The 26,942-nt window shown below is 51.0% G+C and overlaps 2 protein-coding genes across 3 annotated transcripts; one reads left to right on the forward strand and one right to left on the reverse strand.

The window, feature by feature from the left end:
• Positions 1 to 1,999: 1,999 nt before the first annotated feature.
• ABCC10 (ATP binding cassette subfamily C member 10) lies at positions 2,000 to 22,589 on the forward strand. Of its 2 annotated transcripts, XM_080916994.1 has the most exons (21): positions 2,000 to 2,193; positions 5,070 to 6,291; positions 6,398 to 6,625; positions 7,766 to 7,922; positions 8,383 to 8,492; positions 9,987 to 10,066; positions 11,580 to 11,751; positions 12,952 to 13,050; positions 13,452 to 13,641; positions 14,260 to 14,337; positions 14,687 to 14,881; positions 15,732 to 15,885; positions 16,065 to 16,245; positions 18,677 to 19,020; positions 19,237 to 19,406; positions 19,867 to 20,027; positions 20,242 to 20,504; positions 21,366 to 21,511; positions 21,593 to 21,690; positions 21,856 to 21,968; positions 22,196 to 22,589. In XM_080916994.1, exons 1-21 carry the CDS (start codon positions 2,033 to 2,035, stop codon positions 22,356 to 22,358), a joined length of 4,485 nt encoding a protein of 1,494 aa, XP_080773120.1. In that variant the 5' UTR covers positions 2,000 to 2,032; the 3' UTR covers positions 22,359 to 22,589. The 2 variants fall into 2 exon arrangements, with proteins under 2 accessions (XP_080773120.1, XP_080773119.1); XM_080916993.1 differs by having other exon boundaries at positions 21,366 to 21,690.
• Positions 22,590 to 22,680: 91 nt separating this feature from the next.
• Positions 22,681 to 26,942, reverse strand: DLK2 (delta like non-canonical Notch ligand 2). Its single transcript, XM_080916995.1, has 6 exons — positions 26,858 to 26,942; positions 26,232 to 26,362; positions 25,899 to 25,962; positions 24,831 to 24,961; positions 24,093 to 24,237; positions 22,681 to 23,480 (listed from the first exon to the last, which is right to left on the reverse strand). Exons 2-6 carry the CDS (start codon positions 26,305 to 26,307, stop codon positions 22,748 to 22,750), a joined length of 1,149 nt encoding a protein of 382 aa, XP_080773121.1. The 5' UTR covers positions 26,308 to 26,362; positions 26,858 to 26,942; the 3' UTR covers positions 22,681 to 22,747.

The raw sequence follows: 26,942 nt of genomic DNA on the forward strand, positions 1-26,942 counted from the left end.
CCCACTATCTATAAGTATATAGATACTATATGATCGGAAGGATCAGATCCCCTCTCTGGCCTCTGCAGGCAATGCATCAATGTGTTGCACAGACACACATGCAAGCAACACACACACACATATAAATAAAAACAAATAAGTTTTGTCTGGTTGTTTTTTTGTTGTTGGTTTTTTTTTTTTTTTTTTTTCTGAAACAAAACAGGGTTTCTCTGTGTAATTCTGGCTGTCCTAGAACTCACTCTGTAGATCAGGCTGGCCTTGAATCCTCCTTAGAGATCCTCCTGCCTCTGTCTCCAATGTGCTGGGATCAAAGGCATGCACCACTGCCTGGCTAAAAGCAAAGAAGTTTGTAAAAAGGAAAAAGAAATGTAGAGCTTCTTTTTGGGACCCAAAGATCATCACAAGTACCTGCTGAATTGCTTTTCTCAGGGTGATCTTCATGTGAAGGAGATATTGTGTGTCCATAACTCACTGATAAATAAAAACATTCTTCCCCTTGGAGTGGGCTTAAGCCAAGAATAAGAATTTAATTCTCCATTTCTCTACCTATACCTTCTGTTTGTTGCCTAATCTGTCTTTTATCTGTGTGTTGTGTGTGTGATCTCTGCCAGTCTCTAATAAAGGATTTGTGTGTGTGTGTGTGTGTGTGTGTGTGTGAAAATATATGAAAACATGGCATGTGAAAGGAATAGGACTTCCTTCTTCCAGAAATATATTTTGAAATAAATTTAAACAGACTGAATACACAGTAAGAAAACAAGACAGGTAAATAATTTTAAATGTCTCAAGGCATATCACTAACTTGGTTGCAAGGTCTTCAGTTTCTAAAGGCAAATATTTTTGGGAAAAAACAAAACAAAACAACTATTCCCACAACACTGAACACTCCTGTGAAGTAAGTGCCAATATATGCCTTGAAAACATAAAGCTAAACTGAAACTAATCTCATCACACTGTTGGGTCAGGATCAGAAACCACATCTATCTGGAGAACCAAGTTTCCATTTTTCCCACTACTCTAAAATATTTAGGAATGACTAAGCAAAGCACCTGACTTGAGCATTCATTTTAAAGTTTTTATGTATGTGTGTGCAGGTGCTTAGAGAGCAAGAAGGCCTTGGATCCCTGAAGCTGGAGCCTCCTAACATGGGTGCTGGAAATCAAATCCAGGTCCTCTGCAAGAGCTAGAAGCACTCTTAATCTCCGAGCCACCGCTTCAAGTCTTGACATAAACATTTTAAGTTACTTATGCAAATTTCACAATACTTGGTTTGGTATTATTATCCAAATAGTTTAAAAAAAGAAAGAAAGAAAGAAAGCCAAGTAAATTGGATTTTTTTCAAGATCTTGTAGCCTTAGGATACGGGAATAGCCTTTTGTTACTTGTCCTTAAGCATTCCTCAGAGTGGCAGGCATGTTTGGCTTTCTAGCTCTTTAAACATCAGAAATGCTGTGCATGTGTTACCTAGTATGCAATAGGTAAGTGAGTGAGCGCCCCAAGGGACAGGTCTTAAAGTGAATTTGCACAAGGACAGGGAGGGCTAGGTCACTGCGCAAGCCAAATAACAGAAAAGTGCACAAACACCACCAAGCTCTAGCGACAGCTTCCCGAGGCACAGGACAACAGAGAGCTGTATGCACGCGCAGAGGTTTACAAGTGTTAGTATTATTATCCTCACGGTTTAAAAAACAACCGGTGATCAGCACCCGCTGACAGGTCTTCCTGCCTCTAGAGGGCCCTAACGTCGTGGCGCAGCGCCCTGACAAACACTCGAGATATTAAAACTCAGCACAAAGGTGTTCAGGCTTCCAGGAGCAGAACACAGAAGCGTCAGCTTAAATACCAGGATCTAGAAACCGGCCTGCCCCCGGTACAGAGACTTCCTCTCCAGCCCCGGAAGTACCGCAAGAATGGGCGGGCTCTAGCTCAAGGCGGAAACGAGGGGCGGTCCTGGCCAGGGGGCGGGGCTTAACAGGTGACCTAGTCCTGAGCCCTGTCACTCTTGGCTTCCTTCCGCCTAGGTGAGGTGTCTATGGAGGGGCTCCTGGCCCAGCTGTGTGGCACGGACGCGGCACGACCGCTCCCGCTGTGGGAAGGGGACACCACGGGCCACTGCTTCACCCAGCTGGTGCTCAGCGTCCTTCCCCACGCGCTCCTCGCTGTCCTCAGTGCCTGCCACTTGGGCACCCCAAGGTGGGTAGAGACTGCAAGGAGTCACCAATTCACCTCTCTTGCAGCTATCACTGGAATTGCATGGTCTCTGTAGGGCAGAAGCAGAATGAAAGCTGACTGTTCGCATTTAGTTGAGCAAGTCACCTGCCTTCTCTGGATCTCCGCAGAAGACTGAGAGGGTGACCGGCGTTTAAACATATAGCGCGGCACCTGGCATATCCTTAAAGTTGCCAAAGCATCTCTCTTGCAGTTTTAAATGTCCGAACAGAGCTGCCATGAATTGGAGGCAATCTTAGATAAACGTTTTAGCTAAAAAGAAAAAAAAAAGATGACTTGTGTGTAAGTCATAGGAACAGTGGTGAGCCACTTCCATTCACCAAGCCCTGCTATCCCTAGGCTAAAAGCCGATGCAGACTCTGCTGAAGGGAAGCTCTAAGGAGAAGAGGAACAAAATCAAAACCTTAGAACTAACTTGGTTTTGTGTTGTAAGGTGTTGGTGCTAAACTCGCATTGATTTTATATTTAGTTCTTGGGTGGCCAAGTTAGTCCTTCGGTCTCTTTTGCAGACTGAAGCGAAAGCCTAGAGGTTAGCACAGACACCCACAGCAAGCCTGCTCAGGCCAGGCATTGTGGGGCACACCTTAGCTCCACAGCTCTTGGGAGACAGAGGCAGATGAATGTCTGTGAGTCTACAAGGCCAGCCTGGTCTACATAGTGAGTTCCAGGGCTAGTTAGAGAGAGCCTGCCTCAAAACCACAAAACAAAACAAAATAAAACAGCTAGGCAAAGTGCTTATAGTTTACGCTCCTCTGGAGACTGAGAGGAGGATTTCAGCCTGGGCCACATACAAAGATCCTATTTCAAAACAAGGGAGAACAAAAAGAACTAAAGTATTCAGTTTACAATTAAAATGTTTTTGGCGCTGCAAAGAGGGTAGCAGAGTGATGGCTTCTTTTGTGTTGTTGAGATAGGGTGTCATTCTGTACTCCTGGCCTAGAACTCGCAGAGATCTGCCTGCTTCTGCCTTCTGGGTACTGGGAGTAAAGGAGTGTACCTCTAGCCTTACCCTCTGCTGTTTTGTAATTCAGGCAGCCATGCCCCACCATATGGTTACTGGGAACTGAACCTTTTGGTCCTCTGTAAGAGCAGCCAATGCTCCTAACTGCTCAGCTGTCTCTCTAACCTCAATTTCGTTCTTTTTTTTTTTTTAAAAAAAAATGCTGTAAGAGTTTTATGCATAAGAGTGTTCTCCTGCACATATATATTCACTACACTCATGTCTGGTAAAAGTCTGGCATTGGGTGCCCTGGAACTAGTGTTACAGAGGGTCGTGAGCTGTCATGAGGGTGCTCAGAATGGAGCTCAGATCCTCTGCAAGAACATCTCTACCTGCCCAGTTTTCTCCTATAGGAACTTGGAAATGCATTCTGATATTCGCTGCTATAACTGTTTTCTCTTTGATTTTCTTTTTAAGACTAAGCTTTGATATGTAGCCTTGGCTGGCCTGGAACTCTATGTAGACCAGGCTGTCCCCCAACCTATGGAGATCTTAACTGGTCTTAGGACTACAAGCATGTACCGTCATGGCAGACCCTGTATTAGATTCTCTTTGTGGGAAGAAGGGTGTTGAGATGAGGTATTGAATAGCGCAATTTTGGCTTGAGCTTATGGTCCTCCTGACCCACCTCCCAACTGCTGATGTTACAGGTGAACTCCACCATCCTAGTCTATATTTGAGGGTATTTTTTTTTCCAGGATCTTACTAAGTACACCTGACTGGCCTAGAACTTGCTAAGTAGATCAGGCTGACTTTGAAGTCACAGAGTTCAAACTGACCCCCAGCTTCTGCCTCCCTAGTGCTGTGATTAAAGGTGTGTATGTCCACAGCTGTTTCCATTATTCAAGTGTATTGTGTGTATAAAGTATGTGTGTGTGTGAGTGCACGCACACACACACAGATGACACACACATGTTTATGGAGTCCAGAAGAGGATATAGGATATAAGGTCCTCTGGAGCTAGAGTTGTAGGCAATTGTGAGCTGCCGGACATGGTTGCTAGGAACTGAAGTCAGGTTCTTGAGAAGAGCAGCAGGTAGATGTTCTTGACTTCCGAGACATCTCTCCAGCCCCTGTATTTGATTTTGTTTTTTCCAGACAGAGTTTGTCTGTGTAGCCCAGGCTATCCTGAAACTCACTCTGTAGACCAGGCTGGACTCAACTCAGAGGTCCTCCTGACTCTGCCTCCTGAGTGCTGGGATTAAAGGCATGCACTACCACCCTACTTGTTTTGTATTCTTAATATAAACCTTTGTTGTTGTTGTTTATGAAAAACGTTTTGATGTTTAGAGGATATATACTTAGAACTAAAAGAAGTTCCTCCTGAGCTGAGAGGCCACACAGTGATGTACACCATGTCTTAGAATCAAGGAAAAGACAGGAATAGAGTAGTCTGAGGCTTTGTAAAATGTAGGCTCTCCTGTTAGAAGACAAAAGCTGCAGATAAGCGAATGTCTCCCCAGGAGGCTTCAGATGACTTTCCGGTACTTTCGTGTGGACCCTTTTTATAAAAAGTGTTTATCTTTATCCTTGTGTAAAATTCATGTTTTTTTTTTTTTTTTCTTTGTTGGAATCTTCATGGCACATACAACCTTCATTCAGACTTGTTTCTACCTGTGGCAAAAGAATGAGTCAGAAAACCTGTGGGTAAATTAGAAAATGGACTGGGCAATCTAGGAAGGCTTCCTGCAAGGAAAGGCTTTGGGGTCCAGGTAAAGTAGGGCAGGAATGCCACGTGCAGACCAGAAAGGGAATTTCCCTCCTTCAGCTCATTGGAGGCAGTGGGCGTGTCCAAGCCCTGTGTCAGCCATGATGTATGTGTCTTCTCTTTTTTTCTCAGGACTACCAATAACCTCCAACCTCTCAATCCTGGCTGGCGCCTCCGACTCACAGCTTCCTTCCTTCTCTCCATCTTCCCGCTGCTCGACCTCCTTCCCGTTGTTTTGCCTCCGGTGTCACACCCAGGGCCCATATGGCTAGAGGTGCTGGCAGGGTGTGTGACTGCCGTGGCCTGGTTCACGCACAGCCTGGCCCTGTGGGCGTTGGTTCATTCTCCTCGTGGCCGTTCTCGTGGACCCTTGGCCTTGGCTCTAGCAGCCTTATTACCAACCCCAGCCCTGGTACTGACCCTGTTGTGGCATTGCCAGCGAGGTACATTCCTGCCCCCACTTCTCCCAGGCCCTCTGAGCCGTGCGTGTCTTCTCACTCTGCAGCTGACAACAGTCTTGGCCTATGGGTTAGGCTGGGCAGCCCCTGGGAGTCCACGTGAGCGCTGGACTCACGAGCCTTTCCTCTCCTCTGAGAGTCAAGAAACAGAGGTAGCCGAAGATGGGGAGAGTTGGCTGTCACGCTTTTCCTATGCCTGGTTGGCACCCCTGCTTGCTCGTGGAGTCCGAGGAGAGCTCCGGAAGCCCCAGGACACCTGCCGCCTCCCCCGCAGGCTGCATCCTGCCTACCTAGCCCGAGCCTTCCAAGCACACTGGAAGGAGGGGGCCCAACTGTGGAGGGCCCTGTATGGAGCCTTTGGATGTTGCTACCTGGCCCTTGGACTGTTGAAGCTGGTGGGGACCATGCTGGGATTCTCTGGGCCTCTGCTGCTCTCCCTACTGGTGGGCTTCCTGGAGGAAGGGCAAGAGCCTCTAAGCCACGGCCTCCTCTATGTCCTGGGTTTGGCTGGTGGTGCTGTACTTAGTGCTGTGCTACAGAATCAGTATGGCTATGAAGTACGCAAAGTGACACTTCAGGCACGGGTGGCTGTGCTGAGCATCCTCTACCACAAAGCCTTGAAGCTTGGGCCGAGCCGCCCTCCGACCGGGGAAGTCCTGAACCTACTAGGCACCGACTCGGAGAGGCTGCTTAACTTTGCTGGCAGCTTCCATGAGGCCTGGGGCCTGCCTCTGCAGCTGGCCATCACCCTCTACCTGCTCTACCAGCAGGTGGGCCTGGCCTTCCTGGCTGGGTTGGTCTTGGCACTGCTGCTGGTACCTGTCAACAAAGTGATTGCCACCCAAATCATGGCCAACAACCAGAAGATGCTACGGCACAAGGATGCACGGGTTAAGGTGAGGGGCTTCTGGGGTCCTTCAGCCAGATCCCACCCGGCAGCAGGCAGAAAAGGAGTGTGAGCTGTGTCTCAGCTTCACACCACTCTCCTGTCCCTGTCTCCAGCTCATGACAGAGCTGCTCGGTGGCATTCGAGTCATCAAGTTCTTCAGGTGGGAGCAGGCTCTGGGGGACCGGGTGAAGGCTTACCGGTCTCAAGAGCTGGGACGACTCCGTGTCATCAAATACCTGGATGCAGCCTGTGTGTACCTCTGGGCCGCTCTGCCAGTAGTCATCTGCATCGTCATCTTCATCACCTACGTCCTCATGGGGCACCAGCTCACTGCCACCAAGGTGAGAACTTAGGAGGGGCAACAATTGCTGTGATGAAACACCATAACCAAAAGCAAGTAGGGAAGGGAAGGGTTGATTTCACTCAGTTCTTTATCACAGTTCATCGTCCAAAGCAGTGAGGGCAGGAACCCAAGCAGGGCAGGAACCTGGAGGCAGGAACTGATGCAGAGCCATAGAGGGGTGCTGCTTTCTGGCTTGCTCCTCATGGTTTGCTCAGCCTGGTTTCTTATAGAACCAGGACCACCAGTCCAGAGAAGGTACCACCCACAAAGGGCTGGGCTCTCCTCCACCAATTACTAATTAAGAAAATGTCCTATGGGCTTGCCTACAGCCTGATCTTATGGAGACATTTTCTTAATTGAGGCTTTCTTCTCTCTGATGACTCTAGCTTGTGTCAAATTGACATAAAACTAGCCAGCATAGAGGGAGAGGATAGACCTAGGAAGAAATGGGGAGGAACTAATGTGGGATGGAGCTGTGGCTCCCGGTCTTTAGCATTAGCTGTGGGTAGGGGAGAAAGAGGACCCCTAGCTGCCTTGTCCTTTCCCAACTAAGAGTGTGTTCGCTGAAGGTTTTTTTTTTTTTTTTAAACTCTTTGTGTTTGTAAAGGAATTTATTTCTTTCTCTTCCTTTATCCTCAGCTTCCATTCAGAATTAGGATTAAGTCTTATAGAGAAGGGTCTTTTTTTTTTTTTTCTTTTTAAGACAAAGTCTCCCTGAATAACCCAGGCTGCCGTCTAACTGGGGTTAGGCTGTTGAGGAGGCTTAGGAGCGGAGGATCCACAATCTAGTATTGAGTCTGGCCAGGGCTAGTGACCTTGGTTCTCACTCAGATTATAAGAAGGTCTCAGAGCGACTTAGGCTGTGCTTATGAAGGGATGCTTGGGAGTTTGTGTGTACATCCGCATCAGGGTCGGTGCGTACCAAGTGTGAGTCGCTGGGAATGTCTCCAGAAACAGTAACCAGCATTACTGAAGGAGCATGTGGAATTGCTAGGATCCTTAGAGTGACCACCTCTGCCATTTCTAACCCAGGGTGGCCCAGCCTACCCCTCAGGTCATCTGCCACCCTGGTTTTGCCTCTACAGCTCTGTCACCCAAGCCAGACTCAGGGTTCCGTCCTCCTCCACCTCCCACCTAGGTGTTTACAGCACTGGCACTTGTGCACATGCTCATTCTTCCTCTTAACAACTTCCCCTGGGTGATCAATGGGCTCTTGGAATCCAAAGTCTCCCTGGACCGGATCCAGCGTTTCCTCGACCTTTCAAGCTACAGCCCTGAGGCCTACTACTGCCCCGGTAAGGGAGGCTGGAGGGAAGGAAGAATCTGTGGTAAGGAGGGGGATATGATCCTTTGGTTGTTTCAAGGTTTGTTTTATTTTATATGTACATGAGTGTGCCTGGGTGTGTGTTATGTGAAGCACCTGTGTGCAGATACTCATAGAGGCCAGAGGGGCCATTGGATCCCTTGGAAGTAAAGTTAACAAGTGTGAGCCTTCCGATAGGGAGCCTGGGAACAGAACTGGGGGATGCTCATAACCACTGATCATCTCTCCAGCCCTAGCCTGTTGGATGCTATGCATGGATGCCTTCAGAGAAGTCAGGGACAAAATCTAGACAACTGACTCAGACTGAATCAGCTCTGGGTGGGTAGATAAGGGACAGGTGACTCAGTGACATGCCACCGCCAGGCCCTTTGCATTCTAGCAGATGAGCAATAGGTGAGGAGCAAAGGGTGAGTGTCACCTTCCCTGCTTAGATCCCCCCACAGAGCCATCCACAGTACTAGAGCTGCACGAAGCCCTGTTCTCCTGGGACCCAATAGGAGCAAGCCAGAAGACCTTCATCAGTCACCTCCAAGTGAAAAAGGTTTGTGGGACAGACACCTGGGAGAGTTCCCAGATAAGCAGGATGCCCAGATTGATACACAAGGACTAATGCAGCAATACTGGGGGTGGGGGACCAGAGAGTGGGAGTGGAGCATGGAGTGTGGGTTCCAGTCTGAGAGGAGATAATTCCTTATGTGTGCACCTCACTCCTCCTCACTGCCTTACACTGTTCACACCTCTCTCTAGGCAGCTCACACATACTCTGCAGGTGTGTCTGATTCCCCCTGCAGTGTCCCTTTCCAGCTGAAGGGTCAGAACAGACCCCAGGGCTTGTCTACCATCATTTCAGGCTGGGAACCTGGGAGACAGGCAGAGCAGCCCCTTCCAAGGACTTCTAGATGATCCACCATTTAGTCTTCTGAAAATGGTCAAGCCTTGTGGCTTCTGTCATGGCATATGTAGTCTAAGAACTTAGAGTGGGAACATCCCTACCAGGTTGGTGACCCTTCTTCACCCTGGGTTTGAATCTCGACTCTCCTGACCTTTGTCCAACCCTTTGCCCCACATTTCAACCCAGAGCTCCCCAGCAATGGCTGAATTGCCTCTACCACATTTGGCTCATGTTTCTGGCTTTTGTTGAATGTTCTGTTTTTATTCTTAGTTATGGCAAGACAAGGCTGGAATTCTTCAAAGGAATTTTGCTCCTGTGTTGGGGGTTTATATAAATAGATAGATAGACAGAAGTCATAGAAACTCATTGGAGCTAGCCTAAGCAAACAAGACTGTGCAGTAAGAACACATGGATGAATCAGAGTCCAAAGCAAGAACAGGGATCTTAGAAGCAGTCTGAACCAGGCCTCAACTTGCAGCACTCTTGGCCTTCCCCTCTGCATGTTTGCCTCGTGCTGTCTGTGGGCTCTGTGCTGAGGAGAAGTGTGACTGCAGTCAGTCTTCCAACTTGAAGGCTTTAGCCACCAAGGACGAAGCTACCAGAGACCTGATCCCTCACTCCCAGATCCCACTGAGCAGCAGACAGGTCAGCCCTAGCACAGTGTCTGCATCATGGACAAAGCTGGCAAGATCCCTGAACATTTGTAAACGTTCTTCTTAAGGCAGAAAATAGCTCTGTGAATGTACATGGCAATTAAGAAGGAAGGAAGAACAGAGTGTTTTAAATTGCAGATCTCAGAAAAGAACATTTTACAGAGCACTGCCTTTTGCCCACTGTGTTGGAAAATGTAATGCAGCCCAGTTCCCCCGGAAACAGGAATCCCTCCTCCCACACTTGCCTCAGCGTACCTCAGGAGTTCCTAGACACTTTCCTTTCTTCTCTGGCAGGTCTCTCCCTCACAGGCCGTGCAAGTGAGAATAAAGCTAGCAGCTTTCCAGAGATGCAAGGCAGTCACTGGGGCTCCCGGTGTGGGGTGGGGGAGACATCTTTTTCTGAAGACCCAACTGAGGTCCCGAGAAGCATTGTTTGGGGGCTGCCCTTCCTCTACAATCAGGCGGTGCTTACTGTGTGGCTTCCTTACAGGGTATGCTGGTGGGCATTGTGGGAAAGGTGGGCTGTGGAAAGAGTTCACTGCTGGCTGCCGTCGCTGGGGAGCTCCACAGGTAATGAATGTTCAGTGTGCTCCTGATTCTGGTTTCACCCTCTTGGTAGCCATTTACTGGCTTCCAGCTGTATGAGAATGTACTAGGTAAATGGCAGAGGGGGTGGGGGACAACACATATACTGAAAAGGGTAAAATTCAGCCCCTTTCTAGGGAGGTTTCAGTCTGGAGATGGGGAGGCAGACAAAGTAAATCTGGGCTAGGGTGTAGCTTAATTAGTAGAGCACTCACCCAACATGAACAACAGCCTTGTGTTTGATCCATAGTACAACACAAAACTGCCCTCAGTGCCGTAAGTCAGTACTCTCAGCATTCAGGACACAGGCAAGAGAGTAAGGAGTTTAAGTCATCCTTGCCTGCACAGTGCATTCAAGGCCAGCCTGGGATACATGAGATCCTGTGTCAGAAAACAAGATGAGGGGCTGGAGAGATGGCTCAGTGGTTAAGAGCACTGACTGCTCTTCCATAGGTCCTGAGTTCAATTCCCAGCAACCACATAGTGACTCACAACCATCTGTAATGGGTTCCGATGCCCTCTTCTGGTGTGTCTGAAGTCAGCCATGGTGTACTTATATATAATAAATAAATAAATCTTTTTTTAAAAAGATACGAATTCTCTAGACATGGGGGGACTTTCTAGGTTTGAAATTCATTTACTGGTCCCTAAAATACAAACAAAAGGGCTGGGGAAATGACTCATTGGTTATGAGCACTGGCTGGTCTTCCAGCAGTCCTGAGTTCAATTCCCAGCAACCACATGGTGGCTCACACCATTTTTAATGAGATCTGATGTCCTCTTTGTCTGAAGATAGCAACAGTGTACTCACATAACTAAAATAAATACGTCTTTTTAAAAAAAGCAGAAAGTAAGCCTCAATACTCATAGATTTGGTAACCTAAACATAGGAATAGTTTTTTTTTTTTTAAAAAAAAAAAAGAAAGATAGAAAGAAAACAAGTTGAAACTAGCTAAATAAACGGAACAGGTGAGATCGTTGCTGTTCTGGAGCAGCAGTTCTCGCCCTTCCTAATGCTGCGACCCTTTAACACAGTTCCTCATGGTGTGGGGACCCAATTATGAAATCATTCTCATGCTGCCTCACTCCTGCAGTTCTGCTGTTGCTACTGTTGTGCATCATCTCGTAAATATCTGTGGTTCCTGATGGCCTTCAGTCACCTCTGTGAAAGGTGTTTGACTCCAAAAGGGTTGCGACCCACGGGTTGAGGACCAGCTCACTGGGGTCATAGAGTCTACTGTCAGCTGTCCTTTCCGAAAGTGTGGCTACCTAAGGAAGAGGTCCAGAGAGAGTGAAGAGATGAGGGGGGCCATGTTTTTAGGTGACTGCCGGGCTGGAACCCAAGAGCCATTTCCTCCAGACCAGAGTGAGCCTACAGCTAGGACCCCTTAACCTTAGAGGCCGTCAGCCACATCTGAGGATGCTTCTCGCAGGCAGGGCCTGGGCATGGAAGGGCCCAACAAGGAGCTAGTTCCCATGCCTCCTTGACTCTCTGCAGGTTGTGTGGGTGGGTGGCGGTGTCAGACCTGTCCAAAGGCTTTGGACTGGCCACCCAGGAGCCCTGGATCCAGTGTGCCACCATCCGAGACAACATCCTGTTTGGGAAGACATTTGATGCTCAGCTGTACAGGGAGGTGCTGGAGGCCTGCGCCCTCAATGATGATCTCAGTGTGAGTACCTGGCTTGACGCCCTCAACTGCCTGCTTCCCTGTTTGTCCCTAATACTACAGACTCCATTTGCTTCTCTGGAAAGGGCTCCTGCACAGATGTCACTCGCCTAGAGTAAGCAGCCAGCCTTTGGGGCTTCTAGAGTATTCAGCTGCTTGGTCCCACTTCCCTCTGAGGTTCACAGGAAGATGGGGAGAATGTTGCTCAAGACAGCTGGATGAGCCCTGAGGCCTCTAACCCTGCCTAACTAGGAAGATTCAGAAGAGTCAAGGTCTTGTTTAGGATCCTTTTGAAAGCTGCCAAACCCATTGCCTCATACACTCAAGCCAGGTACTAAAAGCATCAAAGACAAATCAGTTTTTTCCTATGGATTCTTTACCAATCCCCATCTCCTCTAAGACCATGGTCACCATTGACCTACCTAAATACATATGAAACTTGCTTTTCCAGAAGGCCTTTGATTTAGATCAAGGGACATCTTGCATTCCTTTATCATTTACGTCACATCCTATAGGCAAGGTGGTTCACCTACCTATTCCTTGGTCCCGTCTGTCAAGAGGAAATAATGCGAACTTTATAAGATTTTCCTGGCTTCAAATGAGATGGTTGCTATGCCTTAATTACTTTCCTATTGCTGTGATAAAACACCGTGACCAAGGCAACTTATGGAAGAAGAGTTTATTGGCAGTTGTCCATAACCTTTATAACAGGAAGCAGGGCGCAAGCAGACAGACATAGTGGTAGAGCAGTAGCTGAGAGCTCACATCTTGAGACAATAGTCACAAAGCAAAGAGAGCTAACTGGGAATGACAAAGGCTAACTGCAGTGATGCACCTCCTCCATCAAGGCCGCACCTCCTCCATCAAGGCCACACCTCTTCCAACAAGGCCACACCTCCTCCAACAAGGCCATACCTCCTAATCCTTCCCAAACAGTTCTACCAACTGAGCATCAGGTATTCAGAGAAGTAGGATTTTGGGGCCATTCAGATTTAAACCATCGCATTAATTGTTCGGTAGCTGCTGGATTGGAATTGCCTCTGAATCATCTGTCCCAGAGTGAAATACAGTCTCAAGCTTATAACCCCTTTTGATCTCCACATTATCTTTTTCCTACAAAGGAACAGGAGACAGGGGTGGGACAGGGCACGGGGGGGGGGGTTAGGGTGAGTGTTGTTAACCACCAGGTGTCTGTTCCTTCAGATCCTGCCTGCTGGAGATCAGACAGAGGTTGGAGAGAAGGGTGTGACCCTCAGCGGGGGACAGAGGGCCCGGATTGCACTTGCTCGTGCTGTCTACCAGGTAAGCTAAAGGGGTGAGGGGGCAGGTGTTGGTAGGCTGGTAGGTCAGAGAAGTACTCCAATGCTATGAGGACTTGCTGAGTAAGGGCTAGGAATATTTCCCCTTGTGTTTGGTTTCTCACTCCACCACTCCGTGTCCCTAGTTATTGGCCACCCTATCCAGTCGGTTTTCAGGCTCAAGGCAAAAATAAAGGCCTGGGGTACTGGGACCCAGTAAGCAGCAGACCCACATCTCTGACTTCATACTCAGTGGGTAGGAAGTCTACCCTCACATCTCATCTTCCTACCATTGTAGAGTTGTTTGCGCCTTTCTTTTCCGGCTGCCTTGACACCTTGGTCTAGGAGAGCCACTGAGCCAGAGGACTTGGGTCATGGTGCCTGCTGTCTGTCTATTCTGTCTAGGAGAAAGCGCTCTATCTCCTTGATGACCCTCTGGCTGCTGTGGATGCAGATGTGGCCAACCACCTGTTACACAGGTGCATCCTGGGAGTGTTGGGACACACCACCCGGCTGCTGTGCACCCACCGCACGGAGTACCTGGAGAGGGCTGACGTGGTGCTGCTGATGGAGGCCGGGCACCTGGTCCGAACAGGTAATGTGGAGAGAAAGCACTTGCCCTGGCGTGATAGGACAGATAGTGTCACATGCAGAGCAGATCCTGCCACCCCTCCACATGTGACCTGAGTGCAGCTGTCAGCTCTTCCTGCCCCCACAGGATCAGCATGAGGAAACAGGAGGTGGGGAAAGGGGAGTGTGGGACAATGTGCCTGAGTGCTTAGAGCCTGGCTGCCTGGGAACTTGGAGAGCAGTCATGTGGCTCCACAGAAGTGAGCAGTGACCTGCAGGAACAATCTTCTTGTAATGAAAAGAGCAGCAAAGTTCCGGTGGATTATTATCCAGAGGGGCATGGCCACCTGCAGAGCTCTCAGCAAAGCTCCAGGAAACAGGGAGGCCCAGCCAGATCAAGAATTGACTTAGAAGTTGGGGACAGGCTCCGCAGTAGTGACAGATGATATGGTGCAGGTGGTGGCAGGTTGCCAGCTCTTAGCCATAGGTCTTCTCGAACTTCCACTGGCTAGACTCGCAGCCGTGGATCCAAGGAGTCCAGTCGGGTCGGCCAGGGAGGATGGCCAGGGGAGGTGGGATTACACACTCCTTTGCAAAGGCGTGATGGAGATCTGTAACAGCCTCCTCCCCTGCTTCTGTCCAGGGCCTCCCTCTGAGATTCTACCATTGGTACAAGCTGTCCCCACAGCCTGGGCTGAGAAGGAACAAGTGACTGATTCAGGTATGGCCCAGAGGTGGGAGACAGGATCTTATTCTGCAGCCCAGGCTGGCCTGGAACTTACTGTGTAGCCTAGACTGGCCTCAAACACACAGTCCTACTGAGCGCTGGGATGGCAGGTGTGCCATTGCCCACGGGAAAGTTTGCTGGTCTTTTGGGCTTTGTTTTCCCTCAGAGTCCTGGGTGTCAAAGCCAGGACCTTGCACGTGCATGTCAGAGGCCACGCTGTGGGGCCCCGGACGGCCTTGCTTTTCTCTGGCACACAATGCAAATCATTTCTAAAGCCTGCCCGCTCCTGTAAAGCACTCATATTTCAAGCATAATCCCTCTGAGGCCTTTCTGATTCTCCCAGGCCAGTCCCCATCTGTCCACAACCTAGAGAGAACCACAGAGGAGCTGGAGGTGGAGCAGAACACATCCGGTCGCCTCGTGCAAGAAGAGAGCAAAAGCGAGGGCGCTGTGGCCCTGCACGTATACAGAGCATACTGGAGGGCCATGGGCAGCTGCCTGGCTGCTGCCATCCTCATCTCCTTGTTCCTCATGCAAGGTGAGATGATCCCTGGAAGTTTCTTAACTGCCGCCTGCACCGAATCCCCAGCCATGTTGTCCAGGTGCTCGTGACCACAGTCACCCTGTAGAATCCCCACAAAGCTCCGAACCTTTCCAAGCATAGACAGCAGCTGGGACAAAAGGATACCCCGGGGTCAGCCAGACGTAGTGTTCCACCACAGTCCTGCTTTGAAATTTAAAACACTACTCATTCTGTGCATGAGTGTTTTGCCTGCGTGTGTGTCTGTGCACTGTGTGCATGCTTGGTGCACATAGTTCAAAAGAAGACACAAGATCCTTTGGGACTGGAGTTACAGATGGTTGCCAACAGTCATGTGGGTATTAAGAATTGAACCTGGGTCCTCTGCAAGAGCAGCACATCGCCTTAACTGCTGAGCCATCTCTTCAGTGCCCATCACAGCCATCTTTTTAAAAATATATTGTTTTGGGTTTTTTTTGTTGTTGTTGTTGTTTTTTTTTTTTTTTTTGAGACAGGGTTTCACTGTGCATCTCAGGCTGGTTTGGTTGGCCAGAGTTTGCAATCCCCCAGCCTCAGTTTCTGAGTGTGTAAATTATAGGTGTACACCACCACAATTGGTTTCCATAGTTACCCTTTTTCATCTGCCACTCAGGCAAGCTCCATTCTACAAAAATTGGTCATGTGGTCCACAGAGCTGAAGGGTGTTAGGTCTAGGGACATAAGCAGTAGGAAGTACTGAGATTAGTGTCTGATGCAGAGGCCCAGAGTGCAGAGGAGGGAAGACTCATCGGAGGGCAGAGAATGTGGATGTTTGAGTAGAATCAAGCAGATGAGTCTCTGCATCCTGTTCCTTCCCATGTACACCCAGCCACGCGCAATGGTGCTGATTGGTGGCTCGCTCACTGGCTCTCTCAGCTGAAGACAGGCAGAAACAGCTCCGAGGAGGGTCTGGCTTCCTCCAACCCAGGCTCCACAGGACTCTTCTCCCCACGGCTGCTCATCTTCTCCCCTGGATGCCTCTAGTGAGTATTTGAGGCTGGGAGCAGGCCTGGTGCTCTCCAGTAGCCTCTGGGGGAGGAGGGCACGGACGGGCTTAGAGCTGTGTATCTTAGAGGGTGGGGAAAAGGTGGCCCTAGAGAACGGAGGGGTGCTCTGAGCAGCCCTGCCTTGGACTATCTGCAATCTCCTCCCCACTGCTCAGCATCCCACTGCACAAAGCTTCTTCCAACGGCTCCTCAGACGTCCACTTCTACCTCATCGTGTATGCAACCATCGCCGGGGTCAACTCCCTCTGCACCCTTCTCCGGGCTGTGCTCTTTGCCGCAGGTGCCCTACAAGCAGCTGCCAGCCTTCACCACCGCCTGCTGCATCGGCTCCTCATGGTAAGGGCATGGAGCCGTGCAGGAGAGCCCCAGCCTCTATGCCTCTCTAGTGCATTGCCTACATCCCACATTCCCAGTCCTTACACTAGCTCCTGACAGATGGAGCAGCACCTAATAATCTCAGACCCAGAAGCTACTGAACCAAGTATCTGCCTGGTTTTGATCTAATGGTTTAAGCCTGTAGCTTGTCATCTATAAACAGGGCAATTAAAGAAAATTCCTCAGAGTTCCATCTTGGACTTGAGGTGCTAAGGCTTGGCTTTGCAAGTCAGGCAAGGCTTGTTTTCTCCTTGTGGTCTTTATTTTATTACATGTCTATTCTGTTCCCATTTCCCTTCCTTGATAAACAGCCTTACTAAGGGTATTTAACTGTTAATTAATACTACGGGTATCTAATCTGCTATCTTCTTGTTTGCTTGTTGCAGAATGCCTGTTTTATGTACATGCATATTTAAATTTTTTTATTTCTTGTGCATGTATTATTATTTTTGAGACAGGGTCACATTATGTGGTTCTGGCTGTCCCGGAACTCACTTTGTAGACCAGGCTGGCCTTGAACTCACAGAGACCTGCCTCCCTCTGCCTCCAAGTGCTACTATACCTGGATTAGCACATGTATTTTTTTTAAAGATTTATTTGTGTATATGAGTACACTGTAGCTGTTTTCAGACACACCAGAAGGGGGCATCAGATCCCATTACAGATGGTTATGAGCCACCATGTGGTTGCTGGGGATTGAACTCAGGACCTCTGGAAAGAGCAGTCAGTGCTCTTAACCACTGAGCCATCTCTCTAGCCCAGTGCATGTATTTTTAATCCTAATTGTTCACAATTTTTATTTAGAGCTATTTCAAAGATCCACTATTGGCAAGCACGGTGGTGCACACCTATTAGCCCAGCCTTGGAAGGCTGAGGCAGGAACATCCTGAGTGTGAAGCTAGCCTGGGCTACATAGTGAGCTCAAAGGCAGCCTGTGAGACCTTCTTGCCTTAAAAAAAAAAGTAAACTTAAGATGCACTGCTGCTGTGTATTCTGTTCTTTGCTTTTCCATATCTATCTATCTATCTATCTATTTAGTGCTCAGTTGTTAATTCAGCAACAGGCTCTCACTACCTCCAACACTCAATCCTCCTGCCTCTGCCTCCTGAGTAGTAGGATTCTAGGTGCGTACCACCACACCCAGGCTCGTTTACCGATTATTATTCCTATGCCCTTTATTAACCCGCTATAATTTCACAATAACTCTGCGAGGTACCCTGTACCCCATTTTGCAGGCTAGGGAACCAAAGCTCTGAGCTCCGGGAGAGACGTGGTCTGTGAGCCCACCACTGTTTGGATCTCCCTGCTTGCTGCCTGGGAGCACCCACCCACTATTCTCCCTCTCTGCCATGAGCCAAGGAGAAGACACCGGGCTGTGAGGGAATTAGGTTTTCCTAAGTATGACTTCCAAGTCATTGGACTTAGTCCCTGCCTCACATAGTACAGTAAATGCAGATGAAGACACAGAGGGGGAGGAGAGGAAACATGCTGCATTTGAGGCTATAACTCCCAATAGCAGTCCGAGCAGCAAGTCCTTGGCCGCACAGCCCACTTCACAGCCCGGTGAGATCGAGTCCCGTTGTTGTCTTTACTTTCTGGTTGTTTCTTAAGACATCTCACCACATAACTCTGGCTGTCCAGCTACTTACTATATAGAGCAGGCTGGCCTTGAATTCCCAGAAAGCTCCTTGCCTCTGCCTCCCAACTGCTGGGATTAAAGGCAGGCACCACCGAGCCCAACTGTTCCCACACTTTTCTAACAGAATGGGCATAGATTTGTTACAGAAAAGTGAGAACTCCCTAGAGTAGAAAGTTCCTGTTGTCCCCATTTTTATGACAAAGATCAGGAATCTTAGCAAGACAAACTCCTTCTCCTGGGGTCTCACATCTCCCAAGCGGTAGGCCTGGGATCCAAGACCTGACTCTACCCGAGCTTTCATTTGGTTTTGGTTTGATTTGTGGTTTTGAGGTAGGGCTTCTCGTTGCCATGACAATGACCTTGAACTAATTCTGCCTTCAGCCCTGGATGCTAGGATTATACACCTGTGCTGACATGGCCAGGCTCAGAACCCAAGCCCTTCGACTGCAATGCTGAGCTCCAGCTGCAGGCAGATAGCTTAAAGCATCTATCTTGTGGATTGGCTCTCTGCTCTTGTCCGACTCAGAGGGCAGTGAATGCTTTGTAAGATTGCCCCTAGCCTGAGGAACTGGAGTCTTCTCCACCTTGAGATAGTTCTCTCCAAGTTCTACCAATTTCTCAACCGCCCACCTCTGGGGATACATTATTCTTTTATCTACTGCAGGCCATCTTTCTTACCTCACCCCACACCCACCTGTCCACCAGCTCATTTTCTTCAGCCGTTGACCCTGACCACCCACCTCCCTTCTCCAGGCACCAGTGACTTTCTATGACTCCACCCCATCTGGCCGGGTCTTGAACCGCTTCTCCTCAGACGTAGCCTGTGTAGACGACAGCCTGCCCTTCCTCCTCAACATACTGCTGGCCAATTCCATGGGCCTGCTGGGCCTCCTCGCTGTCCTAGGTTCTGGTCTGCCCTGGCTGCTGCTCCTGCTGCCGCCTCTGAGCTTCATCTACTACAGTGTGCAGCGCCGCTACAGGCCTTCCTTCCGGGAGCTGCGGCGCCTGGGCAGCCTCACCTTGTCTCCACTCTACTCCCATCTGGCTGATACCCTGGCAGGGCTCCCTGTGCTCCGAGCTGCGGGGGCCACTTACAGGTACATCTCCCAGAGTCCGGGGCTGGGGGTGGGGTAAGGTGATGGGAAGCATACAAAGGAGTCCAGTCTCTTTGGGAAGACGGGGGGGGGGGGGGGGACACTCGGGAGAGAGTAAGGTGGGTATGTAGGTCAGCTTCTAGGAAGGATGCATGTCACAGGGAAGGGTGAGACCCATATAACATTGCACTGGCTTGTCTTCCTCCCTGCCTCCTCCAGGTTTGAAGAGGAGAACCAGCGACTCTTGGAGCTGAACCAGAGGTGCCAGTTTGCTTCCTATGCCACGATGCAGTGGTTGGACATTCGACTGCAGCTCATGGGGGCAGTAGTGGTCAGCGCCATCGCGGGCATTGCCCTGGTACAGCACCAGCAGGGCCTTGCCAACCCAGGTGCCATCCTGGGACCCATCACACTTACTTTAGGAGCAAGTCATTCCATATCATTGTTCCAGACCCCCTTGCATGTCTCCCCAACCCACCATTACCTCCTACCCCAGTGTTCCCTGTGAGGATACATCATCAATACCGTCATCATTTTAGTGCTAAGAAATCCACAGGAAGTGGTGGATCTGGGACTAGACCCAGACCTGTGATGTCATCCTTCCCTTGCTCCTGTCCATAGCCCTTCTGCCTGCCACCATCCCACCTTAGCATCTTCCTGCTACCCCTCATGGCCTCCCTCCCCAGGCATACGCCAGGGCTTCCAGCTGGTCTAACCCCACCCCTGGCCCCGGTCCTGTCATCAGCCTGCTCCTCTGCCCTTGAACATCCACAATCCAAAGCTGGGATTCTCCCCCACACACTTCTCAGTATCCAGGGGTCCCCTAGCAGCTGGTACTCCTCTCCACAGGGCTGGTGGGCCTCGTGCTTTCTTATGCCTTGTCTCTGACGGGCCTGCTGTCAGGCCTGGTGAGCAGCTTCACACAGACGGAAGCCATGATGGTGAGCGTTGAACGACTGGAGGAATATTCCTGTGACATTCCCCAGGAGCCCCATGGCCAACCACTGCAGGTACATCTCTTCTGCTGCCCTGGGTCAGGGCTGCCAGCCCATGGGGCATCCTCCAGTCCTTCCAGTCCTTTCTCTTTAGCTCCTGGCCATCTCTTTCCTGTGTCCTTTCCCATCACCCCGTCCCCGTTTCCTCTGCCTTTGCCCTCATGCCAGCTGTTCCTCACTCTTCCAACCCTGTTCTCGCCATCATTTCTCCTTTACCCCTTTCTCACAGTCACCCCACCAGCGCATCAGCTGGCTGACCCAGGGAAGTGTGGAATTCCAGGACGTGGTGCTGGTATATCGGCCAGGGCTGCCAAATGCCCTAGATGGGGTTACCTTCCGCGTGGAGCCTGGAGAGAAGCTAGGCATTGTGGGTCGCACAGGCTCCGGCAAGTCTTCCCTGTTCCTGGTGCTCTTCCGGCTGCTGGAGCCCAGTGCAGGGCGAGTACTCCTGGACGGTGTGGACACCAGCCAGCTGGAACTGGCTGAGCTCAGGTCTGGGAGTCAGGAGATTTGGGAGGAGGGAAGAAGGAGGAGGGTAGTCCTCTAGGAAGGTATAGGACAGCCAGGTCCAATGGGCAAGAGGAGGTGGCCAGGTGAGGACAAGTAAGCTGCGACCACTGTCACAGCTGATGCTCAGTGGGTCTTCCTTGCCCCAGGTTTAGGTACTTTCATAGTTCCCGGAATACACCTTCTGCTCCGAACACTAGTCTTTGCCTTCTAAGTCAGAGCCTCTTAGGGACTATCTTCCCAGATGCCATGAGCCCTCGGGCCCCAAGCTTAGCAGGCAGTACATGGAGCAGCTTGGGGTCTGGGTCAGTTGTGCTTGGCCACAAGTGATCTCATCTGAGCTCTATGCCCCACCCATTCCCAGTTTATCTTCGTGTCACCTTCTCCCAGTTCCACAAGGGAAGGGGAAGGAAGCTCCACCCTAAGCTAAGAGCACTTGTCGGCCCCAGCCCTGCCTCTTCGGCACTCCCTCTAAAGCTGTGTTGGTCTGACCTTATGCGTGACCTTTTGGCTCCTTGGCATTCTCCAACTTGGAAGTGCCTACACCCTATTCCCACTCTCCTTTTCCTGCCTCGACACAGTTCAGCCATTTGTTCTCTGGCTTTGAACACCTCGATGAAGCGTAATCCTGGCCAGGGCCTAGGCCTTTGATCTCTCTGGTGCTCCTCACTGTACCATGCTGTCCTAGGGATGGGACTGACTCACTGAGGATTTTGTGGATACAGGGTGTGAAGCAGAGGGTTCCTATCCCCAGATTTCCTTAGGAGTGCCAGGTCGCATAGGTAAACTTGGACCACAGGAAGATGGATGAATCTCCAGCCTGACCCTCATGTCCTTGTTCCCCAGATCCCAGCTGGCTGTCATCCCCCAGGAGCCTTTCTTGTTCAGCGGGACTGTCCGGGAGAACCTGGACCCCCAGGGCCTGCACGAGGACAGGGCCCTGTGGCAAGCCCTAGAACAGTGCCATCTGAGTGAGGTGGCCACGGCCATGGGTGAGTCCTGGGTACGCCAGGACTGCAGGCAAGAAGCAAAGGATGGCCACTGGCAACGACTTACAGGTGCTCTGCTTACAGGTGGCCTGGACGGGGAGCTGGGCGAAAGGGGCCAGAACCTGTCCCTAGGACAAAGACAGCTGCTGTGTCTGGCAAGGGCCCTTCTTACAGACGCTAAAGTAAGCCGGAAGGAAGAGACCTCCAAGAGGCAGCCTCCAAGAGGCAGGGATGTGTGGAGGGAGGAGGCGGGTTGGAGGGAGGTTTCAGGGCAAAGCTGAAGGTGATGCAAGTAAGAAGGTTACAGTCTCCCCTCTTGCTTCCCCTCCCTGCTGCACACTGTCCAGGTCTTGTGCATCGATGAGGCCACTGCAAGTGTGGACCAGAAGACAGACCAGCTGCTCCAGCAGACCATCTGCAAACGCTTTGCCAACAAGACAGTGCTGACCATTGCCCACAGGTGTGAGAATCCTCGGGAACAGTAGAGACATAAAGACCCACAGAGGGAGACCAGACCCCCAGAGACAGATAGTGGATCAAGGCCCTTGGTGGCACACTATCTGGAGAGACTAGCACAGACCCAGGGATTCAAACCTGTGGGCACAGACCTTGCAGCTGGAGGGATGAGGTCAGCTTTCTCTTTAGGGCTCTGTACTCCACCCTCACTGACAGCCTTCTCCCACACAGGCTCAACACCATCCTAAACTCTGACCGGGTGCTGGTGCTCCAAGCAGGGAGGGTGTTGGAACTGGACACCCCCTCAGCCCTGCGCAGCCAATCCCATTCACTGTTCCAGCAGCTCCTGCAGAGCAGCCAGCAGGGAACCCACTCCCTTCCTGCAGGATGCTGAGCCTCCCACTGGGATGTGTGCTCCTTCCCACCAGGCCTGCTGGTTTACATTCTCCTCTGTGCTTCTACCTCTCCTCCACTTCCCCAGAGGGGACACACAGCACCCTGGCTTCCTCCATGAAAACCACTCCTAAGGGGACCGTAGGACCCCAGAACCAGCCATCGTGGGCCTTTTTACTCAGAATTCTGGGCCGGGTTGTCTTCCATAGAAGCCCACTTGCAATTTCATAATTTTATTTGATAAAATTCCTATCTTACATTCTGTGTTTTAAAAAAAATAATATTTCTGATGCGAGGCTGAAATCTCCTGGATGGGTGTACCAAAGCTGAGGGCTGGTGACAGTCTGAGGTGAAAGGAGGTAAGGAAGGCAGCTAGAAAGCCCCCTTCCGTCACAGCGCTGTGGTCTTACCAGGCTCAGGAGGCAGGTCTGGTGACAGAGGGAACCCTGCTGGCAGTATGCTAACCTGACACTCCTGATCCTGCCGAGCTGGGGCATAGTGTGGGGCTGGGCAGCAGCAGGATCCAGTGAGGCATATGCCTCGGCGCCATGCCCTCAGGGTCAGCAACACAGTGGCCAGGACCAGAGCAGCAGTGAGGGACCCAAACACCACCAGGGCAACCAGGCTGGACTCACCAAGCCCAACGTCTTGCCTCCGCACCACCTCCTTCACTGAGATCCTTAGCAGGCCTGCCCCTGCACTGTGAGGAGCTGGCCCTGTGGCAGGTACAACTACAGCTGAGGTGGGTGCTTGTGGGGTGCCCACTGTGGCAGGGTCTGGAGCAGGTAAGACAAGCTCACAAGTCTTGCCACCATAGCCACTGGGGCACAGGCAGTCAAAGTCATGGACGCGGTCCCTGCAGCGGGCCCCTCTCTGGCACGGGCGGCTGGCACAGTCATCTAGGTTGATGGTGCAGAAGCGTCCAGTGAAGCCCTCAGGACAGAGGCAGGAAAAGCGGTTTATGCCATCAATACATGTGGCACCATTAGCACAAGGCCGCATCAGACAGTCGTCCACATTGACCTCACAGTGGGCACCCATGAATCCTGCCAAGCAGCGGCATGTGAAGTTGAGGGCAAAACCCTGGTTGTCCTGGCACTGCCCTCCATTCCGGCACGGGAAGCTAAGGTGGGGGTAGGAGAGAGCATCAGTATCAACTTGCCAAGGATCAATGTTCTGACCACTGACTCCTCCCTTCCATTCTCTCAGTTTCAAATAACCTTAATTTAAAAAAAAAAAAAAAAAAAAAAAAAAAACTTATTTTATTTAAAGATAAAAATAGCCAAATCGAGTGGGTTGAATGAGAGAACCTGATATCAAGCAGTTAGCACGTGGCCTGGCCCAAACTCAGGGCTCAGAGCAGAGCTGGCTGTTCTCTCCACAGGCTTTTAGGCCTGTAGCGGAAGTGGGGCAAGTCCAGCCCTGTGGAGGTTTCATAATCCGCACAGGAAGAGCCAGCTTGCTCTATGGCCGCATGTCTGCTTTTGTAAGAAAGTAAAGGGAGTCCTTGGTGCCTCCCCTCCCACGCCACCCCCCTCCACCAAAACATCATTTAAAAGAAGAAATAGCTCAGGTACAAAAGGTGGATCATTTGAACCAGGCGCACAGTCACAGTGGGTTTTTTTTTTTTATCCTGAGACATCCTTGCGTGGGCCTGACTCTTAGTCCCCCAGTTTACTGTCAATCCTGCCTCTTTCCTAGACACCAGACCCCCCCCCCCCCGTCCAGCACTCACCCTGCCTGCTCACAAGGTCCAGCCTTGCGCTCACAGCCGCGTCCACGGAAGCCTGGCAGGCACACACAGTGGTACTCACCACCCCCGTCATACACACACTGTCCTCCATTCTGGCAAGGTGACTGTGAGATACAGATGTGCTCATCTGGAGAGGAGGTAAGAAGATGTGGGATAGGTCCTCATATGGTCCCTAAGACCCATGTGGTCCACATCCAAAGCTCTGTGGCTCATACTTCAGACCTACCCCTGGCCAGTAGCCTGGAAAAAGTATACTAAAGTAGGGTTCTGGAAACCCCTGGTCTTGGCTTTGGTAGCCTGGGTCAAATTGACTCTAGACAAGTTACAGCTCTTCTGTGGACCATAGTTTCATCATGTTTCAAGTGGCTAAAATTTGGAACTGAAGAGATGTCTCAGCAGTTAAGAGCACTAGCTACTCTTCCAGAGGTCCTGAGTTCAATTCCCAGCACCTACACAGCGACTCACAATCTGATACCCTCTTCCGGTCTGCAGGCATACATGCAGACAAAGCACATATATACATTTTTAAAAGTCTTTAAAAATGCATACAATTGTATGGGGTGATGTTGATTGAATAGCCTTTCCAAACCCAAGGGAGGGTCAGATAAAAAAGAGTATTTGAGGAATTGAACATGACGCAACAGGTGCTCAGTAAATAGGAATTGTTAATGGATGTTCTAGAACACATGGACTCCAGAGCCAATCGCACATACATCCTACCTTTGTCACAGAACTTCCCTGCCCAGCCACTGTGGCAGATGCACTGCCAGGGCTGATGGCAGGTACCGTGCTGGCAGCCAGGCATCCTCACACAGCGCTCACAGTGCAGCCCCTCCCAGCCTGGGTCACACCTGGTGGGGAGAGCGCAGGGTCAGGGTGTGTGTGTGTGTGTGTGTGTGTGTTGATGTGTGCATGTGCTAGCATGTGTAAGGTAGAACCAGAGCTTCTAGAAGATAGTAGAATATACAACAGCCCCAAAGGAAAAGCAGACCAACCCCAAATAGGTGCAGGACCTACTTCCCTTCAGACTTCAGACCGAGTGGCAGGGTTGTTTTGTTGGGGGAGGGGGTGTTTTGGTTTTTATCCCAAGTAGACAAGGCTAACCTGGAATCCTGATGTTTCTAGCATCACATCACAATCACTAAAGTCACAGGTTTGTGTCACCACACCAGCTCTATGACTTTTTGTTGTTTTGTTTTTCGAGACATGGTTCTTCTGTGTAGCATGGCTGTCCTAGAACTCTCTCTGTAGACCAGGCTGGCCTTGAACTCAGAGATTGCTTTGTCTCTGCCTCCCCAGTGCTAGGATTAAAGGTGCTACCAGGCAACTTATTTTTTATAAGCCCACTGAGGATGTCTCAAGTACCTTAACTCCATGCCAAGTGTCTGCCCTCACTGAAACCCTTCTCTGCCACAGAATTTGCCCAGTCTGCCAAGGTGAGTCAGTAGCAGAATTCTCCAAGAAACAGCCACCCTCCCCCTGCAGCCCTTCTCTTCCGTTTCCTCTTTCCTGCGGCTCTCAGTCCCTAAACTCTCAAGCTTCAGGTGTCTCTATGGGTATCCTGAGGGACAGAAGCCCTTGAGAGAGTAAAGAACTAGATATACAAACTCTTAAGTAAGAGGCAAAATGAGGTGAGGGTGAAGGACTGGTCATCCTGTTCTGTAAAAACAAACAACAGGGTCTTAAGCGCCTAGATACTGTTGCGGGTTTTTTGACCTGTTCTTAGGTGTGGAGGACCGAAAAGTGGGGAATAAAGGATTTGTAAAGGCACATGTGCAGCTGAAGTACCTGCAGGAACCGTCAGGAGCACAGCAGCCGTGGGCCAGGTCACAGTGGGAGCTGCAGTCATCCGCTGAAAGAGATTGGTGTGGTGTACTGAGTCTGGGTTAGAGTCTGGCTTCCCAGGCGCGGGACTGGGCAGAGGTTTTAGCAGTCAAACGGACCCAACTCATGGGCACCGACGAGCCGAGCCGAGCGTCCCATTCCAATGAGAGCGCCTACTCCTCACCAGCCCGCCCGATGGAATGGGGCGGCTGCAGTGCCGTCTCTAGCCGGCAGAGGTCAGTGTGCCTGCGAGGACCGCTGAGGAGAGCCGGGACCCAATCCCTGGGGCACGCTCACCTCTGGCAGGCTGGCTGGTTGCCCCCAGGATGCACAGCAGGCACACGAGATTTAGGCAGCGGCAGCCGCTGGGCATGGTCAGTTCCGGCCTCAGGAGGGACGGACGGATAAACGGCCAGACGTGTAGACACCTGTGGGATGGCACTGGTTGGGAAGCGGCTTGACACGGAGATAGCGGCACTAATACCGGTTCCAAGTGACAGGAGCCAGAGAAGGAGAGGGACCCAGTGACTGAAGACCCCGGGTGGGGAGCGAAAGGGTGGGGGCGAGGAAGGGATGAGCAGGCGAAGGAACTGGAGGCAGGAGCCCATTAGCCAGGTCTGCAGGAAAGAAGCCAAAGGATGGGCAGCAGCGAGCGTGGCCACGGCGCGGGAACGGCCAGGTTGCGCTCGCGATCCAGGTAGAGAGGTCCATAGGGATGGGGACAGTACTGAAAGGCGAGCGCGACCGGACGTGGGGTCTGGGGCCGGGGGGAGGAACGGCTCCCAGTTCCCGGCTGCAAGAGATCTCCGCCCGGGTCCTTCGACATCCACCCACCCAGGCCTGACTCTCACAGTCCCCCCACACCCCGCTCGCTCCACCTCGCTTGGGCCCGAGGTCCCCACCGGGTCCTCTTAGCTTCTCACCTCCGGCTGGGAGGCGACGCGTCCCCAGGGTTCAGAGTCAAGCGGGATCCGACGGGCTGGGCTAGGGGGCCGCCCCTAGCTGGCC

This window comes from Micromys minutus (assembly GCF_963924665.1).
Source record: "Micromys minutus genome assembly, chromosome: 5".
Taxonomy (NCBI): Eukaryota; Metazoa; Chordata; class Mammalia; order Rodentia; family Muridae; genus Micromys; species Micromys minutus.

Coding starts and splice junctions, on each gene's coding strand:
- ABCC10 (XM_080916993.1), top strand. CDS start 2,033: ATGGAGGGGCTCCTGGCCCAGCTGTGTGGCACGGACGCGGCACGACCG. Junction 6,292..6,397: donor ACAAGGATGCACGGGTTAAG/GTGAGGGGCTTC, acceptor CCCTGTCTCCAG/CTCATGACAGAGCTGCTCGG. Junction 21,969..22,195: donor GTGCTGACCATTGCCCACAG/GTGTGAGAATCC, acceptor TCTCCCACACAG/GCTCAACACCATCCTAAACT.
- DLK2 (XM_080916995.1), bottom strand. CDS start 26,307: ATGCCCAGCGGCTGCCGCTGCCTAAATCTCGTGTGCCTGCTGTGCATC. Junction 24,962..25,898: donor GCTCCTGACGGTTCCTGCAG/GTACTTCAGCTG, acceptor TCTCCCCACCAG/GTGTGACCCAGGCTGGGAGG. Junction 24,238..24,830: donor AGGGAAGTTCTGTGACAAAG/GTAGGATGTATG, acceptor CCTCCTCTCCAG/ATGAGCACATCTGTATCTCA.